The 19,521-nt window shown below is 41.0% G+C and overlaps 1 protein-coding gene across 5 annotated transcripts in view; it reads right to left on the reverse strand.

Moving 5' to 3' along the window:
* Positions 1-19,521, reverse strand: part of ACOT7 (acyl-CoA thioesterase 7) — a 176,990-nt gene that overhangs the window by 15,372 nt on the left and 142,097 nt on the right. For all 5 annotated transcript variants that reach the window (XM_066607329.1, XM_066607327.1, XM_066607331.1 and 2 more), the window contains one exon: positions 12,645-12,829. In XM_066607329.1, the coding sequence (XP_066463426.1) occupies positions 12,645-12,829 (185 nt within the window). The remainder of the gene's footprint in view (positions 1-12,644; positions 12,830-19,521) is intronic.

The raw sequence follows: 19,521 nt of genomic DNA on the forward strand, positions 1-19,521 counted from the left end.
TGGGGCCTTTGCAAACGAGACGCTTTATCGTTTGAACAAGCTAATGACATCATTGATAGTTTGTTCACTCGTGTACTCTGTTTATACGGGCAGATACATCGTTGGTTCATTCATTCAAGAAATTGTTTAGTCTTTCGCATTCGATGTATAAGTGAATGAGAAGGAATGAACGAGTGCAGTTTAAACTGAACGATAAGTGAACGGGCCAGTAATGATTTTTATGCCTGCTTAAAATGAAATAGGAGTGAGAAGTAAGCAATTATCGTTCATTGTTGGCTGTGTTTAGACTAAACGATAATTGTTCACTTTTGCTGGTTGAACAATTTTTTCGATAAACAATTATTCCATCTTAAAGCACCCTTATAGTTTTTTATAAGCCATAATTATTAGTATGCAAACCCTGCCATCCAGGAGGTCCATATACCCTTTGTATATGGGTCATATCCACCACCCACTGACAATACCACGGTTCCCAAACTGGCTCATGGAAAGCATCACCACTCTTTTCTATCCAGCACTAATGTCTAAATTGAAGCTAAAATTGCAATCAGACATTTACTTAATTTTAATATTTATTACAGAATTTGCAGAGGTAAAAAAAAAATGCCCTGACAAACTAAATCCATGTCAACTAATACAGACACAGGACAAAGCGCCAGTCTAGCTGTATCCTAACAAATGCCAGTACCTTAGCTCCAAGGCACCTTAAAGTAATTTCTAGGTCACAAATCATCGCTGGAATAATCTGGCCTAATCTTTCCCTCGTCCTCCTCCTCAGCGCCTCAGGACACAAGCATCTTTCAAGCAGAAACCACAGCAACAGCAGCAGCGCACAGCCCTCCACAAGCAGAGTCGGCTGCGGCAGCAAGATACCAGGTGAAACCACCCAATTTAAGGAGTTGCTGCAATTTTTATAAACTTTTGGCATGTCAGAGTAACATGTCAAAAGTTTTGATCAAAGGAGGTCCCGCTGCTGAGACTCCCCCCGGTGACTGCTGTAACAAAGGGCCTGCAGCACTCACCGGAGCATTGTGCCCCTCGGCTTTGTTCACTGCCTGTCAGCTGCTGAAGACAGACGCGTAGATGTCTATAGAAGCCCCCTCGTTAAAGCGATCAGTGGCAGACTCTGCCACGGGACCCCCACTGATCAAAACTTTTGACTTGTTGCTTTGTCAAAAGTTTTATAAAACTTTTGACAGAGCAACAAGTCAAAAGTTTATAAAATTTGTGGTTACGCTTTAAGGGTGCATTCACACGCAGCTGATTTGTTATGTAAGGTCACAGATTTGGGTGCGGGGCTGCAGCAGATTTCACCCATTCCATTGAATTCAAATTGAAGTGGTGAAATCTGCTGCAGATCCACAGCAAAGTCTGCAGCAGTTCAGCTATATGTGAATGCAATAAGATAACCTCTTTCTTTGTACCCTATAAGCGCATTTGGATATAATAAATGGCAGTCTCCAACTACGGTGCTTTTTCCGCTAAAGGGAACCTGTCACGTCCCCATAGCACTATGAACTATGTTATGGTGCTGTTAAGGGCTCTTTCCAACGAGCGGATATACAGCAACGGCGTTTTTACGTTTTCACGCCTGATCTGTATAAGCGCCTGAATGAGTGCTTTTCCGCGATCACGGCCAGCATTTTCACGACCATTCACATGACCGCAAGCGTCATTTTTAGCTAAAAAATTCCTCGCACCCCGGCCAACCCTCGCTCTGTCAAAATCCTCGGGATGCCTTCCAGTGCCTATATAGAGGCACCTGTAAGCTTTTCGCAGCATTGGACGTATATATGCGCCGGCTGCGTATATGTTATATTTTTCGCGCTTCCAGCGTATTTACATGCTGTATATTCGCCAGTGTGAATGGCTGCATTGGAAGCCAATGCTTCACAAGGGTACCGTATATACGCCCGGGCATGAAAACGCAGCATATATGCACTCGTGGGAATGAAGCCTAAGGGACATGACAGGGAGCCAGGTGATTTATATATTTTTTTTTTATACTCATCCGCTCCCATGATCCACCGCTGACACCTGGGGAAGTCCGCATGGCGCTCAAAAATCTGTCTATTAAAGAGTCTTGTGCGCACGCTCTCCTATACAAGTCTATGGGCAATTGTGCATGTGGATACACGTCAAAAAGTTGCTGATTTTAGAGGTGGAACTCACATGGAATTTTTTTAAATTGTCAATTTCGCTATGAGAACATATCCTGTCACTTCTTGATGTGGAAATGTGATTTGACATTGTCAGCTAGTGAGCCATTGTCTTAATGGTGTCACCATTCTTCTGTTGGTTGATGACACAAAGATCAACGTTCCTGAATGCCATCCAGCGCCATTATGTAATGCCAAGCCCTGACTTGATAATGGACAGTGGCGCTAGAAATGAATGTGCTGCAGTGTCTGTAGTTTAGGTTAAGGTGCATCCATATAACCCTGCGATTTTGGCAGCTCTGGAGAGTGCATGTGCAGAAAGCTCAGGACAGAAAGGTAGACCTGCTGTAAGACTGGTTGGAGATTTTGACCTAGTAAGACCCTGAGAAACACACATGTGGACTACATGAGACTGGACAGGCCAGAGGAGCAGTGGAAACCCTAAGAGGGGTCAATTGTGTAAGAGCCACAGAGGTTGGCGAGTCTGAGAGACTAGTATACTACTCCTTACAACCTCATCAATCAGCTGTAATTAGTAGGCTATCCGGAGAGTAGCTGTTCAGTTTCCCAGCAGTGGTACCACAGGAGTGCCCAGGTCCTCCAGAGGAAGAGAAACTCTCTGTAACCTCTCTCCACTCAGAGAAAAGGATCTTAAACAGAGGACCATTCCATTAACTCTCTAACAGGATATATAAATATGGGCTTTCTAAACTAGACAACTCCACATACTTTAGATCAACGCTTCCCAAACTACAGTCCTCACAACTCCCCAACAGGTCCTGATTTGAGGATATCCTATAGTAAGAACACCTGTGGTCATCTCTAAGGCGCGGAGAATAATCACATCACCTGTGCAATACTATGGACATCCTGAAAACTTGACTTGTTGGAGTGAGAACTGGAATTTGGAAAACACTGTTCTTAGACAGCGGTTGGTCAAGGGTGTATATTTTTTCCATGAGCTAAGAATACACCCCTGCCATCAGATTATCTTGTGCATTAAGAAAAGATTAACAATATGCCTGACCCTTCTTTTTCCCAACATCAACTTCCCACACCACATAGTTGGCCAATTCGGCTGAAATGAGATGGTTCAAACAAGGGTATCTAATGCGTATATGCAGTTTTAGAAAGCTGTGAACAAAGTATTCTTAATAAATGGTCATTGTCTAAGGGCTAAAATAATAAGCCCTGGGTTAAAATAATAATAAAAAACCTCTAAAAAAAGACTTGATCAATATATCCCTGATCTCAAATGGGTCATCGGATACTTCTTATTTATAACAATTGATCCATGCTTACAGACAATGTTTAATATTTATGAATATCTTTATTTCAGGGATATCATGCAATAATATCTTGCACTTGCATCATTTTTCACAGACATCTCAGATACAAGTCTATCCACTATAATTAGAAACAAGAGCCAGAAAATGACCGATGTTCCATTAAAATCATTTCCAAAAATAGCAAACGTTAATGAGATCTTTTTTGTGTGGAGCCTATCAGGTAACCTGATACAAGGGATTCTGGGGAAAGAAAAGAAAATAAACTTTCCAACTGATGAAAATTATGGAAATTATTTTTTTTCCCCAACACGTAAATGAAGCCTATCTTCCAAGACATAACATTTAGCTACAATCCAGCCCTAGGATGACAGCTGAATGTTTGAAAATGTACATATAGAACTTGTGACATGAAAGAAAAAATGTCTGACACTTAAAGGGGTTGTCTCGCAAAAGCAAGTGGGGGGTATACACTTCTGTATGGCCATATTAATGCACTTTGTAATGTACATCGTGCATTAAATATGAGCCATACAGAGGTTATTCACTTACCTGCTCCGTTGCTAGCGTCCCCGTCGCCATGGATCCGTCTAATTCTGATGTCTTCTTGCTTTTTTAGACGCGCTTGCGCTGTGCGGTCTTCTTCCTGGTGAATGGGGCCGCTCGTGCCGGAGAGCTGGTCCTCGTAGCTCCGCCCCGTCACGTGTGCCGATTCCAGCCAATCAGGAGGCTGGAATCGGCAATGGACCGCACAGAGCCCACGGTGCACCATGGGAGAAGACCCGCGGTGCATTGTGGGTGAAGATCCCGGCGGCCATCTTGCTGAAGGAAGAAGAAGGAAGACGTCGCAGAGCGGGGATTCGGGTAAGTAATAAAATTTTTTTTTTTTAACACATCCTTTGGGGTTGTCCTGCGCCGAACGGGGGGCCTATGGAAAAAAAACAAAACGTTTCGGCGCGAGACAACCTCTTTAAATCCCACATGGAAGATCACTTCCAATGAGCAAAAGGGCACAAGTTGGTTTGATCATATCATAGACTTACTTTTGTGTAAATTAGAATGTGCGGAAAATCAAAACAAGAGAGAAGTGGTTTACACAAGGCCATAAATGGCTAGTTTTGCACATACTATTTCTAAACCTTTTGCCCAAACAATACCCTGAGGGAACTGTATGCATGCTCACATTCCCATGAAGAAGGTGCGTAGTGCAAATATGATTCTGTGGTCACCCATCATGGGCCCCATAGCCATAAGTGCCTACATCCTACTGTTATTGGTTCATACTGCCTCACTAACACACCATAGGGCAGGAAAGCCTGAAGCTTGTATCCACACCTCTCCATCACTTATAGGAGACACAAGTGGTTCAGATACCTCCACCTCCATTAGCCACATATTTCCCATAAAGAGGAGTAATGGGGTCAACATGATCCAGGAGTCATCCATCAAGCGCCACGTAACCAGAGGCATCTATATTCTATCAATATTAGTTCATTCCACCTCTCACCCACTATACCAGTATTGGTTCACATCATCTCTTCCGCAACATTCCGGGACAAGAAAGCATATGGCTTGTTTGGTGTCTACTGTGTGCCATCACTTACAGGATTGATAGCTGCCCCACGTATCTCCACTTTTATTAGGTAATGTGGGACCTGTTAAGAGGAAGCTTTATGCAGCCTCACATATCCTATGATGAAGGAAGGTAGAGACCACAGGATCGAGAAGGCCTTAATTATGGGCCCCATAGCCACAGGAGTCTGTGAATGTAATTTTCCTCCCCTCTACTATTACTCTTAGGGGCACAAGTCAAACCACTTTAAAATTAACTGAGGGGATATGAAATGTGCTAGAGTTCATTAACACCCCTCTAATAAATTAATCAAGGCTTAAGTGCCACGTTTTTTCTTACAAATGCCTGTAATAAAAAGACTTAAGTATGGCAAATCCTTTAGATCATAATGGGTGTATTAGTCTTCTTTGTTGTTCTCTGGCCCCTTTATTTCCTGGATGGAGCTCTAGCCATAGTAATGATTTAATTAGTTTTAGAACTCTCTTGGGTGATGGAACACGTCTCCTGTTATATCCACTTAAATCGTTTACATCTGAAACATTCTTACGAGGTGTGCAGATACTTGTGAAGAGCATGTAACAGAAGTCAGCCTCTCAGAGGCTCTTATCGGCTTAATTAGTCATTTCTTAAATGGATTACAGCATGCATTTTATAAAATGTGTTATAGATTTAATGAATGGATAATTAAAGCCTCTTTAGAGGTGCTATCCCTTCTCTCTCACGTGGACAGTGATGCATTATCCAAGATCTGCTCTAATTTCCAGATGCAAGAACATGATAAATAAGAAAGCATCTCCTTCTATCCGAACTGCTCTCCATTTGATGAAATATACCCACTGCTAGAGTTGAGCGAACGTACTCTGTCGAGCTTGATGCTCGTTCCAGTATTAGGGTACTCGATGGTGCTCGTTACTCGAACGATACTCGAACATGCCGTGTTCGACCCCGCCACAGTGACGTGCCTGTTTTAGAGAGAGAGAGAGAAAAAAAAAAGGCTCTGGACCCGGCGTCCCACATACAAAAATGCTCGAGTCTCCCATTGTAGCCAATGGGGTTTGTTACTCAAGTAGAGTTCTCGAATATTACGAAAAGCTCGACTCGAATAACGCGGACCCGAGCATTTGGGTGCTCGCTCATCTCTACCCTCTGCCCAAATCTAAACTCAGAAGAGGATGAACAGAAGGTACGACTTTCATTTCAATCAGTTATCCCAAGAAAAAATATTGTTTATAGATAAACGTAGCCCAAAATTATAAACCATTTTTATATTTACATTTAGAAACATTTTCTTGAATAACTCCAGATATTCCAAGACCAATATTAGAACGCTACCACCTGCTGTATCTATTGAAGAGCCTTTCTGTGTTCAGTCCAACCAGTAAAGGTGGACACACATACTCAGTCTTACTTCTCTTTAGTAACTCTGTCACACTCTCTAATCACTTGCTCAGCATCTCTTCTGGCATCAGAAAAGGTGAGGCAACATTCAGAAGCAGCCGCTCACCACACCAGGGATCCCTCCACATACCCAGAGGAGCAGAGAGAGAAGAAGTAAAACAAGAGAAAGAGGAGTGGGAAGTGCTGGTAGGTTTAGTATTGCTAACCCTTCCATTGGGTGACCTATGGATGGATCTCATATTAATCATGCCTAAGAGAACAAGTCTTGGAACTCTGTGAAGGACTCAAATAGGAGGTAATATTATAGTAGTTATATTCCTGTACATAGGGGGCAGTATTATAGTAGTTATATTCTTGTACATAGGGGGCAGTATTATAGTAGTTATATTCTTGTACATACATAGTGGGCAGCATTATAGTAGTTATATTCTTGTATATAGGAGGCAGTATTATAGTAGTTATATTCTTGTACATAGGGGGCAGTATTATAGTAGTTATATTCTTGTACATACATAGTGGACAGCATTATAGTAGTTATATTCTTGTATATAGGAGGCAGTATTATAGTAGTTATATTCTTGTACATAGGGGGCAGTATTATAGTAGTTATATTCTTGTACATAGGGGGCAGTATTATAGTAGTTATATTCTTGTACATAGGAGGCAGTATTATAGTAGTTATATTCTTGTACATAGGAGGCAGTATTATAGTAGTTATATTCTTGTACATAGGGTAGTATTATAGTAGTTATACTCTTGCACATAGGGGGCAGTATTATAATAGTTATATTCCTGTACATAGGGGGCAGTATTATAGTAGCTATACGCTTGTACATAGGAGCAGTATTATAGTAGTTATATTCTTGTACATAGGGGGCAGTATTATAGTAGTTATATTCTTGTACATAGGGGGCAGTATTATAGTAGTTATATTCTTGTACATAGGAGGCAGTATTATAGTAGTAATATTCAGGTACATAGGGGCAGTATTATAGTAGTTATATTCTTGTACACAGGAGGCAGTATTATAGTGGTTATATTCTTGTACATAGGGGCAGTATTATAGTAGTTATATTCTTGTATATAGTAGGTAGTATTATAGAAGTTATATTCTTGTACATAGGGGGCAGTATTATAGTAGTTTGTTATTCCATCTCTCTTATTCCAGCTGTCTGTGCATTCAGTCAGGCTTTGCTTTTAATTCCCAGTCATTGTTACAAGGCTTGTCTAAAGAATCTAACTCTGGCTTGAAGGAATGCTGCCTTTCAATAGGTGGCACTGTGGAGGTATTATTCCATCTCCCTTATTTAGTATTTTATTGTTGCACATAGTTATAATAGGTATATTCTTGTATATATGAGGCTGATTTATAGTAATACAGATATTTTTTGACCCAGATTTTGAAATTATTCTTCCAAAGCAAAAAACATATTAATAGTTCCCAATTAAGCTACTAATGTCTATTCCAGTATTTTGTCATTGATTATTTATTGCATTGGTGGAGAACGGAGTCTACACCTAATTTATGTGATGTGTCCTTGTTATGAAAGCCTGGGGGACTCTCAGTTATGCAGGATGAATTTTAATGAAGCTCTCTGCCATGTATTTATAGCCGGGTATGTTTGTATTGTAAGATCTCCTGTTTCATATAAATACATGTATAATCCTAGCGTGTATCTGTCATTGTTTATGGAATGCAAATGATAATATCATCTCTGGGATGGAAAATAGAACATTCTTAAAGGGTATTTCCCTTTAAGAACAGAAACGGTAAACTAGTAAATAGAAGTTCTTCAGCTGATTTCTTTCTGTCATTTTATATCTAGCTGTTCCTTAGCTAAGTCTTGAAAAGACGGGGGAAGACAATATGGCTCCTACAAAAGGGTAAAAACTAAACTTGCACTTTCCTAGTTTTAAAAAATTACTTCATTAGGATACTGTAATATTCCCAGTTCTTAAAAACCACAAATGCGACACATTTTACCTTGATTGCAATATCAAGGGGACAGAATGTTATTTTATCTTAACCCATTAAAAAGCCATTCTTATCTCAAAACAACAAAACCAATGATATAGTAATTTAAAGTGTAAGGCCTTAGTCAGACGGGCGTTTTTAGCCACGATTTGCGCATGCGTCTGGCGATTCTTTAAAACCATTGCTTTGCAATGGTATCGGACACATGAGCGCTTTTTATGCGCTCGTCCGATAAATTATAGAACAGAAATCGCAGATCGCACCTATCTGCGATCTGCGATTCCTGTTCTCTTCTCTATATGCGCTCAATGGGGCCGGCGGCAGCAGCGCCGACCCCATTGAGAACATATAGAAGACAAATCATTCTTCTCTGCCACAGCTGTAACAGCTGTGGCAGAGAAGAACGATGTTTGCCCATTGAATTCAATGGAGCCGGCAATACAGCCGCCTCCATTGAAAGCAATGGGCTGCCGGCAAGCGCGGGATGAATTGTCGGGAAGGGCTTAAATATATCAGCCCTTCCCTGCAATTCATCCAGAAAAGTGTTAAAATAAAAAATATATACATACTCACCTGCTCCCGGCAGCCGGAGTTCCGTGCGGCCGTACTGCAGTGGGTGTGAAGGGGGTGTGAGTCAGACCTGTCCCCTGATTGGCTCAGCGCTGGACAGCTCCGGCCCGTTTCTAATGAAACGCGGCTAGGAGCAGATTTTCGGGCGATTTTCGGGCACCAGTCACGCGATTTGCGGATGCGCATCCGTCATGCGATCCGCAAATCGCGCGAAAAAACGCCCGTCTGACTAAGGCCTAAAAGCGAAATAAACCACCCTGATAGCACAGCACGCCATGATGTCACATCTCGTTAAGGGTTCCTTCACACAAGCGTATGCATTTTTATGTATGCGCTGTAAATTCGCATGAATGGGTGATTTCCCGCAATCAAGTCACTAGCTTAATTAGCAATTTCTCGTCCATTCACATGGCCAGCAAAAAGTTTGTTGCAACTGGAAAACACTTGCTTGGTATAAATCCTCGGGAAGCCTTCCAATGCCTAAATACAAGCACCTGTAAGCTTTTCGTAGCGTTAGATGCTTCTAAACTGCATCCCTTCCCTTTTTTCCCAGCTCCCATAGCAGTCTATGGGACCTGCCAGCGTATATCAGTTGAAAGATAGAACCAGAACTATCTTTTTACGCAGCGTATAATCGCTGGTGTGCATTTTGGTCACTTTTGTTCCATTTTTCATGGTGCAAAGTTTTATACACGCCATAAATTGGCCCGTGTGAATGAATGCATTGGAAACCAATGCCTTAGATGGTCACGTAAATCGGCCACTCGTGAAAACGCGGCCAATATATGCTCATGTGAATAAACCCTCAGAGTTAAGCTTAAGTAAGACCCATCTGTAGGCTACACTTTAAACAACACCAACCTAATGACCTTGAACACATAACATTGAAACACAGTAACCCGATAAGGTTTTATTAACTTCTGCGTCAGGGACTTTGTAAAGGAGTCTTTGTAGCAGATTCTGTTGATTTTTATGCCAAAAACATCAATTAGTTTTACCACCAAAATAACAAACAACTTGGCAGAACTTGGTAGACCCCGGTATGAGTCAAGGAGTCCTTTCCGGCGTTGCTGGAGTCCAGATTGTGATAGATTCTTCATAGTGCTGTATTGCATGGCATTAATTGTGCACTTACTTCACTAAGGGGTAAGAGATACCAACCTCAGTTACCCGCTTATTCCAAGGCTGTTTGTAGAATAACACGGGACAATCCAGCAGTGGCAATTATCCAGATGGTTTTTATCCAGTAGCAACATGTCAATATCTCATCATGGATGCAGTTATGGCAGGGCAACGTGTTTGGGTGCAGGGCTTGCACCTTCTTCAGACCCTATTAAACTGGGCAATGACATCACCCCAAACCATATGACACTATAACTTAGGGTGACAGTCTAGATCATGTAGCAATATCAATGCGAAAGATAAGCCCATGGTAAAACTTGTGAGAACATAGAAAAACTTATAGATCAAAATATATATTACAAACTTTGTAGTAATGAAAGTAAGATTTTAATTTGAAGACATTTTTTAGAGTTGATGCCAAACAGTTCTCTAGATTTTAAAGAGTTGTCATTTTAATACAGGGAAAACAAATATTCGTTTCAACCAATTTAAGCGAATAAGAGGTGACTGTACCACAAATAATAGTTTTACAAAACAGTTGCCACGCATTGCCATGCCATATCTGTATCCATTAGTGATGAGTGAGCATACTCGCTAAGAGTAATTGCTCGAGTGAGCATTGCCATTAGCAAATACCTGCCCGCTCGAGAGAAAAGGTTTGAGTGCTGCCGGCGGGCAGGGAGCTGCGGGGGAGAGCGGGGAGGAATGGAGGGGAGATCTCTCTCCCCCCCGCTGACTGCCGCAACTCACTGCTCCCCCTAGCCGGCACCCGAACCTTTTCTCTCGAGCGGGCAAGTACTCTCTAAGGGCAATGCTCGCTCAAGCAATTGCCCTTAGTGAGTATGCTCGCTCATCTCTAGTATCCATGATGAGATATTGACATGTTTTTCCTGTACCTGCCAGATATGGAATAAACCATCTGGATAATTGCCATAGCTGGATTGTCCCGTGGTATTCTATTAGCGACTTTGGAATGAGGGTGACTGAGGTTGGTATCTCTTCTCCCTCAGTGAAGTTAGTGCATAATTAATGCCATAGAAAACATTTTACAGAGGCCTCCCAGTAGGAGGTGCATAAGAGTTTGGCAAACTCTCTCCCTTATATAGGTTGAATGTCAGCTAGACAGGGAGTCCAGACCTGCATTTTGGTTTATTAGTTCCTGCTAGTATTATAAGTATACAGCAGTTCATATAAACGAGTCCCCTGTGCACTCTGCTGAGTATCTTCATCACCTTTTAGTCTTCTGATTGTTAATTGGAGTGCTACCCTGTTTTTGATACTTTTGTTTATTATTAACCAGATGTGAATACAAATGAGTGATGGAATAATCCTCCACACCACCACTTTCTGCAATGGTGGTTACTCTATGAACCAAAACCAGACCTTTTAAACAGGCTTTGCAATATAACAAGGGATGTGAGCCAAACCAGAATGTCCTCGTACATGCAGCTGTTTCAGGATACTTGCCTCTCATCTGTGTACCATAGGATTCTCATTCGGCTAGGTGAGAAGTCCATAAGATATTAGGTTGGGTTCTTTGGAGCGTAAAAAATATTTTGAGAGTGGGGAATATTACGGTATCTTTTTGAAGTAATTTTTTACAAGTAGGAACGTGTAAGTCTAGTTTTAAACTTTGTTGGAGATATAATGGCAGCTATATTGGTTGGCACTCATTTTTCCAAGACATGGCTAGGGAAGAGCTAAATATAAAATGACAGAAAAAATCTGTTGAAGAACTTACATTTACTAGTTTACTGTTTCTGTTTAAGAAAAAATGCCATTTAAGGAATTGCTCTTTTATCTAGCCAAACCATAATCCGACTGTATAATAATGAGGTGCAATAACCCCAAAACAGCTGTATGTACATGGATATTCTGTTTCGAATCACATCCCTAGTCATATTGCAAGGTCTGTTAAAAAGTTGTATATTAACTTCTAGGCTAGCTACTATAATAATAGGTGGTGATGTGGAGGATTATTCCAGCACTCACTTGCATGGATTCTTCTAATTGCATGGCCTATGTAAGATTCCTTACACCCTTGTCATTGTCTCTTCTGTGGTTCACTCTCCACAAACATTACCACCCGGACTCAAACAGATGTGAACAAAGCTTCACAGTGGCAGCCGCAGTGCTGCTCAATTTAATGACAGCTAAAGTGCCCCACAAATAAATTGGCCTCTTACTTGCCACGACTCCATTAGTGGTTTAGCGATGACAGCAGGAATTGGCATTTGTCCATGTGAAAAGTCTACACTTTGGGAAGTCCAAGAGGTCTTTCCTTCTACAGGAGTCTCCTAGTCTTCCCAGAGTACTCAATGGTAATTCTATCAACTGTAGCAGTATAGCAGGGAATATATATCTGAATACAAGGGGTAGACTTGTCATTCAGGAGTCTGAGAAAGCCAGTTGATAACCCCTCAGGGGCTGTAATGGCTGACATATTGGCTGTAAGCTAGATTCCCTAGATTCGAGAAAAATCTGAATAGAATCTTTAATAACTTGTCAAAGGAAAACTGGGATGTTGCTGTATTAAGGCACAAGATGAACGTCATACTCACCACAAGCTGAGGAACAGGGAGAGGTTTTGCATCTTTGCTGAGAGAGACATACGTGAAGAAGGCGCTGACTGCTCTGTATCTCTCCTGGTTGTCGCCAACTAACATGTCTACATCCACAAATACTTCGATCTCCATGGACTTGTTACTAGTGAATGTCATGCGGCCAGACACTGTAATGATGCAACCTGAAGGACGGAGAAGATGTGTTACTACCACAGGGCATACAGGGTCCATATTATATCAATTTTATTGATAGTATTGGCTAAAAATAAGACATAACTGACGGGGGGGGGAACAGTTTTTTTCTTGAATGCATCTAAAATGGAAAAACAAAATAAATAATGAATTTTAGAAATAGTTTGTCTGAAGGTCTATTCCAGTGAAAATTGTTTATCCCTGCACCTCTCACCTAATTGCCTGACAAACTGTAGAGCTCTCCCATGTATATTTCATGCAGTGCAGCCTCTGGATGCCTATTAGGTACCATGTTGATATTGAGATTTGTTCCTGCTTTCTTTTTCACTATTCTATGCTGGCAATCCCATGATGCATCAGCACATCACATGGGCAGCTAGAACCTGTACCATCTCTGCCTGCTGGGAGGAGAGTGTGATTATCACTATTCTGTATACTTGCCTAAATAAACTACAGACCATAAGTATATAGTGAGGAGGGTGACCTGTTATATCCTTCAATATAACGGTGTGACAGGAGCTTCTAATCATCAGCTGTAACTATGATAGGAATTTCTGCCCCCCCCTCCCCTCCCCAGAGAGCTTGTGTGGTAGGGAGTATCACACAGGAATTATGCTGACTGAAAAACTGGCCTTTTGGGACAACATACAGCCAAATAAATCCCAGGCGGTCAAAATGAGATCACAAGACTCACCTGAAGAGAGGGATTCCGGGAAATTTCAGATAGAGAAGAATAATTAAGCAAGGTAACACTAGCTGTTTTTATATACTGGGGGACTAGCTACATAATAAATGGAAAAAAAATCACTGGAGTGGCTCTTTAGAGGTCTCCGTTGTGTGGCTACAGCTCCTATGCAGACCTATATGTCTCCATTTTTACAGACTGAAATTTAAACACATCCTTTGTGTTTCTATCTTGTATTCTACAGGAAATAGAAGATTGGAAAGACAATAGATAGAAAAAAGTAGATATGACTACAGGTTCAGCCTTCAGAGTTTGTTTGCAGTCTGTAGCCATGGAGACACATAAGTGTGCCAGGAAGTGTATACAGCAAACTATAGGATATTTTTAGTCCTCTTACAAAGTCGCTTCATTTTTTAAAATTTTAGATCTGTTGAAGCAAAATTATGCAGTTAGCCCTTTCCAATCCACTGTCTGATGTCTAAAGACATTCTGATTGAAGGCTGTACAGCTTCCGATGTCGGAAGACGTCCGGCAGGGTATTCTTACTGTATATTACTGGCCGCTCTGTTGTCGAGGGCCTCTCCAGCATGTCCCATACCGCAGTACTGGTTCTAGCCTGCAGATGGCGCCATTGTATAATGGCAGAAAGAGAAAGCCCCCTAGGAAACACTGAATCCAAAATTGGATTGCAAAGGGTTAAAGAACCCTCTGCAGTTAATTCTATACAGTGGTTCTACAGATGATGGTGGTCCTTGGGGGTCAATGACTAACAATTATTACAGACCCTGTCATCTTGCAATGGTAATTGGAGAAACAGAAAAATCCAGAATATCTGATAATCAGACACTTTGTTCGGAGAGCACTGGATTATCAGAGTCTTACTGTGCTTACGTCAGTAGAATGTAATATTAGGAAACTTTAGTACATCTAAACATTGGACATGTGGCTCTGATAAGAGCAAAATTAGTCAAGCTTGAACTGTTTGCCAAAAATCCTGCCTTCTCCAGGGCATTTTAATATATTTAGAAGCTGCTCCTTGCGTGGTATAGCTGTAACAATCTGTGCCACTCGTTTTCTCTTGCCGCATTCCTTTGAGCTCTCTATAAAAGTGCAGCAAAAGACACCCGGATTCCATTTTTTCTGGCAGACATTACTCTGCATGCATTATTGTATTAAAGATTTAAGCGTTCACTGAAGATTTGCTACGTGGGAAATGAAAACTTATGAAAACAACAAGTAGGTGTCGGCCTCCATAATTAAACACATGCGGGATTGAATTAGAAAGGGAAGACTTGTAATGCACTAAAATCCCTAATGAATAATTAAAGGCAGTAAAAGCATTGCAGAACGTTAGAAAAGGGTAGAAGTGTAGGACAGATGCCCCACAAGTTGGAGGAAACATCTAGATGAACTATGCACTATACCGAAGCACGCATATTTATAATGTGTTCCTTCTGGAATTAATTGTTAAACTTTGTAATTTATGAACACTGCTGTCCACCATGCTGCACCTCCCTATATCTCTCCTCTCATCTCACCTCATCTCTGTTTGCCAACTACACATGCTTTCTGTTCATCCGATGATCTACAGCTATTATCTTCACTGTTCCTTTTAACTCCAGGGATTTCGCTTGTACTGCACCTATACATTCACTTCTTTAAACTGGTGTTTCTTTAAGGCCCTGCAAATAAGGGAGATGGAATAAAACCTCCACAGTGCAAACTGTTGGAAGAAACATTCCTTCAAGCCAAAGTTAGACTATTTATACAAGCCTTGTAACAGTGACCGGGAATTAAAAGCAAAGCCAGACTTTTATTTGCACAGACAGCTGTTTCAGGGTATTTGCCCTTCATCAGTGTACAGTAGGCGTCTGGCTATGCTAGTGAGAGGGCTGGGACGGGGGTCACAAATGCTAGCTTTTCTCCTTAGAGAGAGCACCTAGACAGTGAGTGAGGAGACTCAAAAGGTCATTCATGCTCCTCTGGGTAATATGCATATAAGAGAGATGGAATAAAACCTCTACAGTGCCATCTTTTGGAAGGCAGCATTCTTTAAAGCCAAAGTTAGACTCTTTATACAAGCCTTGTAACAATGACTGGGAATTCAAAGCAAAGCCAGAATCCATGTACAGACAGCTGTTTCAGGGCATTTTCCCTTCATCAGTGTACAGGAGGAGTCTGGCTTTTCTAGCGAGAGGCCTGGGATGGGGGTCACAAATGCTATCTTTTCTCTTTAGGGAGAACACTTAGACCGTGAGTGAGGAGACTCAAAAGGCCATTCATGTTCCTCTGGGTAATATGCAAATAAGGGAGATGGAATAAAACCTCCACAGTGCCACCTTTTGGAAGGCAGCATTCCTTAAAGCCAAAGTTAGACTTTTTATACAAGCCTTGTAACAATGAGGCCTCTTTCAGACAGGCTACAAAATTTCGCTACAAAATAATCACTACAAAACGCATTTATGTGAAGTCCATGGTTACCGATGGGTTCTTTCACATAAGAAATGTTTTGTAGCCTGAAAGAATCCATTGGAAACCATGGGCTTCACATACATGCATCTTGTAGCGATGATTTTGCAGTGAGATTTTGTAGTTTGTGTGAAAGAGGCCTAAGGGGCCACTCCGATTTATTTATTTTAATGCATTCATTATGCAACTATTTTGCATAATTTTTTATGCATTCATTAATTAAGCTCCTCCCCCCATTCCCAGTATATATAAGTTGGCTACCTTGTTTAATTATTTCTTATAATTAACAATAGCCATTTTGTTTCAGCTTAGTCGCGGGGGTAATCAGAAGATGCCTATTGCAAAGTCACGGGCATTCATATTCGAACGGCTTGCAAATTAATTTGCATGGAAATCCCCTCTATGAAGGATATCTCGTCAAACAACTCATCAACAATCATCGCTTTGTTTAAAAGCAAATGGACAACTGTCATTCGTACGCTTGCGTGACCTTTCTGAGCAACCATCTTAAACATAGTACCTTCATTATAGAGTTGGAAGGGACCTCCAGGGTCATCGGGTCCAACCCCCTGCTCAGTGCAGGATTCACTAAATCATCCCAGACAGATATTTGTCCAGCCTTTGTTTGAACTCTTCCATTGAAGGAGAACTCACCACCTCCCGTGGTAACCTGTTCCACTCACTGATTACCTCACTGTCAGAAAGTTTTTTTTCTAATGTCTAATTTGTTTCTCCTCGCTTTCAGTTTCATCCCATTGTTTCTAGTCTTTTAGTGTGAAGGTATATTTTTTTGCCTTAGCTGTCAGCGATTGTCATTATTCACCCCTGTATATGTGTATATACATATATATATATATACATATATATATATATATATATATATATAATTTTTTTTAGGAGGGGCCAGGAGGACTTTCACGGCAGTTTGTCTCCTCCTGATCACATGACAAATACTTGGAAATGGCAGGAATCTTTTTAATCACAGGGCACATGTTTTTCCTGGCTGCAGGAGCTCTAATGTTTCCATTACATGCAAAGTCTATTTCATGTCTATCTGTTCCCGCTGGGCTCATAAATATCATTGAATCACAACCAGGTGCTACCAGTTTACATTATCTCTGCGGAAGGAATTTATTGTGTAGAAAGTTACAGCATGCCACGTGGAATCTACAGTCAGTGACCTTCCAGTGCTCTGTCCCTTTAAGCTACTTTTTGAATTTCCGTACAATACTTTTTAGTCAAATATGTAACAGTGGATTAGAATAATTTGTTTGGAAGTTCCATTAAACGCAGCTGCAGGATATTTTGAGAAGACTTAATTAAAGATGCTTCCGTCCTTTTAAAAATATGCTCAGAGCAGTTTAAAGTTATATTTTTTAGATTTGAAACCTACTACTGCTGTGGCCTGCAGACACAATGGATGCAAAATGGGGCAATTTACAAAAATACTCCGATTCATTTTGCAATGGCATAAATGTAGACCAACCGTTCAACTTTCCTTGTCCCCAATTTCATGACAAGACCGAAATAATGATGCAAATTAGCATTGTTAAGTTTTAGGACACTTAAAAAAAAATACAAACAACCCCCCCCCCCTTTTTTTCTGCAACAGAAATAGTTCCTCATGGGAAAAAAAAATCTCTCCGACTTAAATTTGACCTTAAAGTAATGTTTTGTAATGCTAGCTAATAAGTCTGCTATTTCAATGCTCAAAGACGTCGTCACCCAGCTTTCCTCAAATTTCTGGGCCCAAAGAATATATGCCCCCAGGTGATGGGTTGTCAGGGGAAGGCAGGGTGTCAAGTATTTTGTGGAGGGAGGGATGAATGGAAGTTATCAAGGACTCTAGGGGAGAAGAGCACACAAGATGACAAAGGCTCTCAGCATAAGGGGACAGAAGATGATGAGCTCTGAAGGAGAAAACAGGGACACAAGAAGTCAAGCAAGGTGGCAGGGGCACTGTGAGAAGAGGACAATGTTACTCGAGTTCTCTGATGCCCATATAGTCACTATAATCATATGAGTGATGTGCCCCAATGCATTGGTGGCTCAGTGCCATATATTAAAGTGGATGACTGGGTCCCTGATTGTAGCCCTACATGATATTATTACAATTTACTGCCAAGCAGCTCTATATATACTGAACAATCTCCAACTTTAGGGAAAAAATTCCTTCCCAACTTCAAATCTGGTAATAAGCATTACTATCTAGATCAACCACCCTTCTGAAGTAATCTAGTGACTATAACGTAATGTTATACAAGAAAGACGTCGAGGTCCCTCTTAAGTTCTCTAAGTGAGTTCGCCATCACCACGTCCTCAGGCAGATAGTTACACAGTCTCACTGTTCTTACAGTAAATAGCCCCCTTCTATGTCGATGTAGAAACCTTCTTTCCTCTAGATGTAGACAGTAACAGTCCCGGGTGTAAATAGATGATGGGAGAGATCTCTGTATTGTGCCCTGATATATTTATTCAGAGTTATTAGGTAGCCCCTCATTAGTTTTTTTTCCAAACTAAAAACACCAATTTTGATAAGCCTATTGTCACATTCAACGGGTGCACCATGCCTCAGCATGGATGCAAGGATGGTATTATGTTTAAACCAGCCATGCATGCATGGTCTCTGCCAGCTCTCTACCGGTAGAGCCGTTGATTACAAAATTGGTAAAATGCTATATGGAGACCCGCAGCGTTTTACTGATATGTTTGTGGGCATGAGCCCTTACTGTACAATTTCTCCACAAGGTTGTAAATATGTTAAAAAGAATAGGACTCAATAGTGGTACCCCAATAGTAACACTGATCCAATCAGTGTATGCACCATTAATAACCACCCTCTGCTTTCTATCACTGACCAGTTACTTACCTCTCTTACACACATTCCCACCCAGACCAAGCATTCTCATTTTATACCAACCTTTTATGCATCACAGTATCAAACACTAAATCAAGATATACCAATCCAGTGACTCTCCCGGGAAAATCAAGAATTTACCTCCCATAGAGGCTGATTAGATTGGTTTAACAGGAATGACCCCTCATAAACTCATGTTAATATGGAGTTATACAGCTATTTTTATTGAGTTATTAGAGGATAGCATTTTTAGAAAGGCTTGGACCATTTTACCCACAATAGAAGTTAGACTTTTTGACCCCTTTTTGAATATTGGCATTGTATTTGCTATGCGCCAATCCAGTGGAATAAACCCCGTCACTATAAAGTTCTTAAATATCAGAAATAAAGCACTATCACCTTAATTCCATTAGAACCTGGGGAGAGCGTATGCCATCGGGACCCAGCGATTAGTCTATTTTAACCTCATTTAATGGAGAATTTACTTTATCATTCTGCATTTCACTGACATTTAATTTTCCTGAATGAATACACTGGAGGAAAAAACTAATTTAGTAGATTTGCTTTTTCCTCTTTATGAATTCTATTTCCGCTGAACCATATGGATGGCTGGGCCTGCATCTGGCATAAATACTATGAAGCTGTATCACATGAGTGCACCATTGTGGTTC

The sequence above is a fragment of the Eleutherodactylus coqui genome, chromosome 6 (genome assembly GCF_035609145.1).
Source record: "Eleutherodactylus coqui strain aEleCoq1 chromosome 6, aEleCoq1.hap1, whole genome shotgun sequence".
Taxonomy (NCBI): Eukaryota; Metazoa; Chordata; class Amphibia; order Anura; family Eleutherodactylidae; genus Eleutherodactylus; species Eleutherodactylus coqui.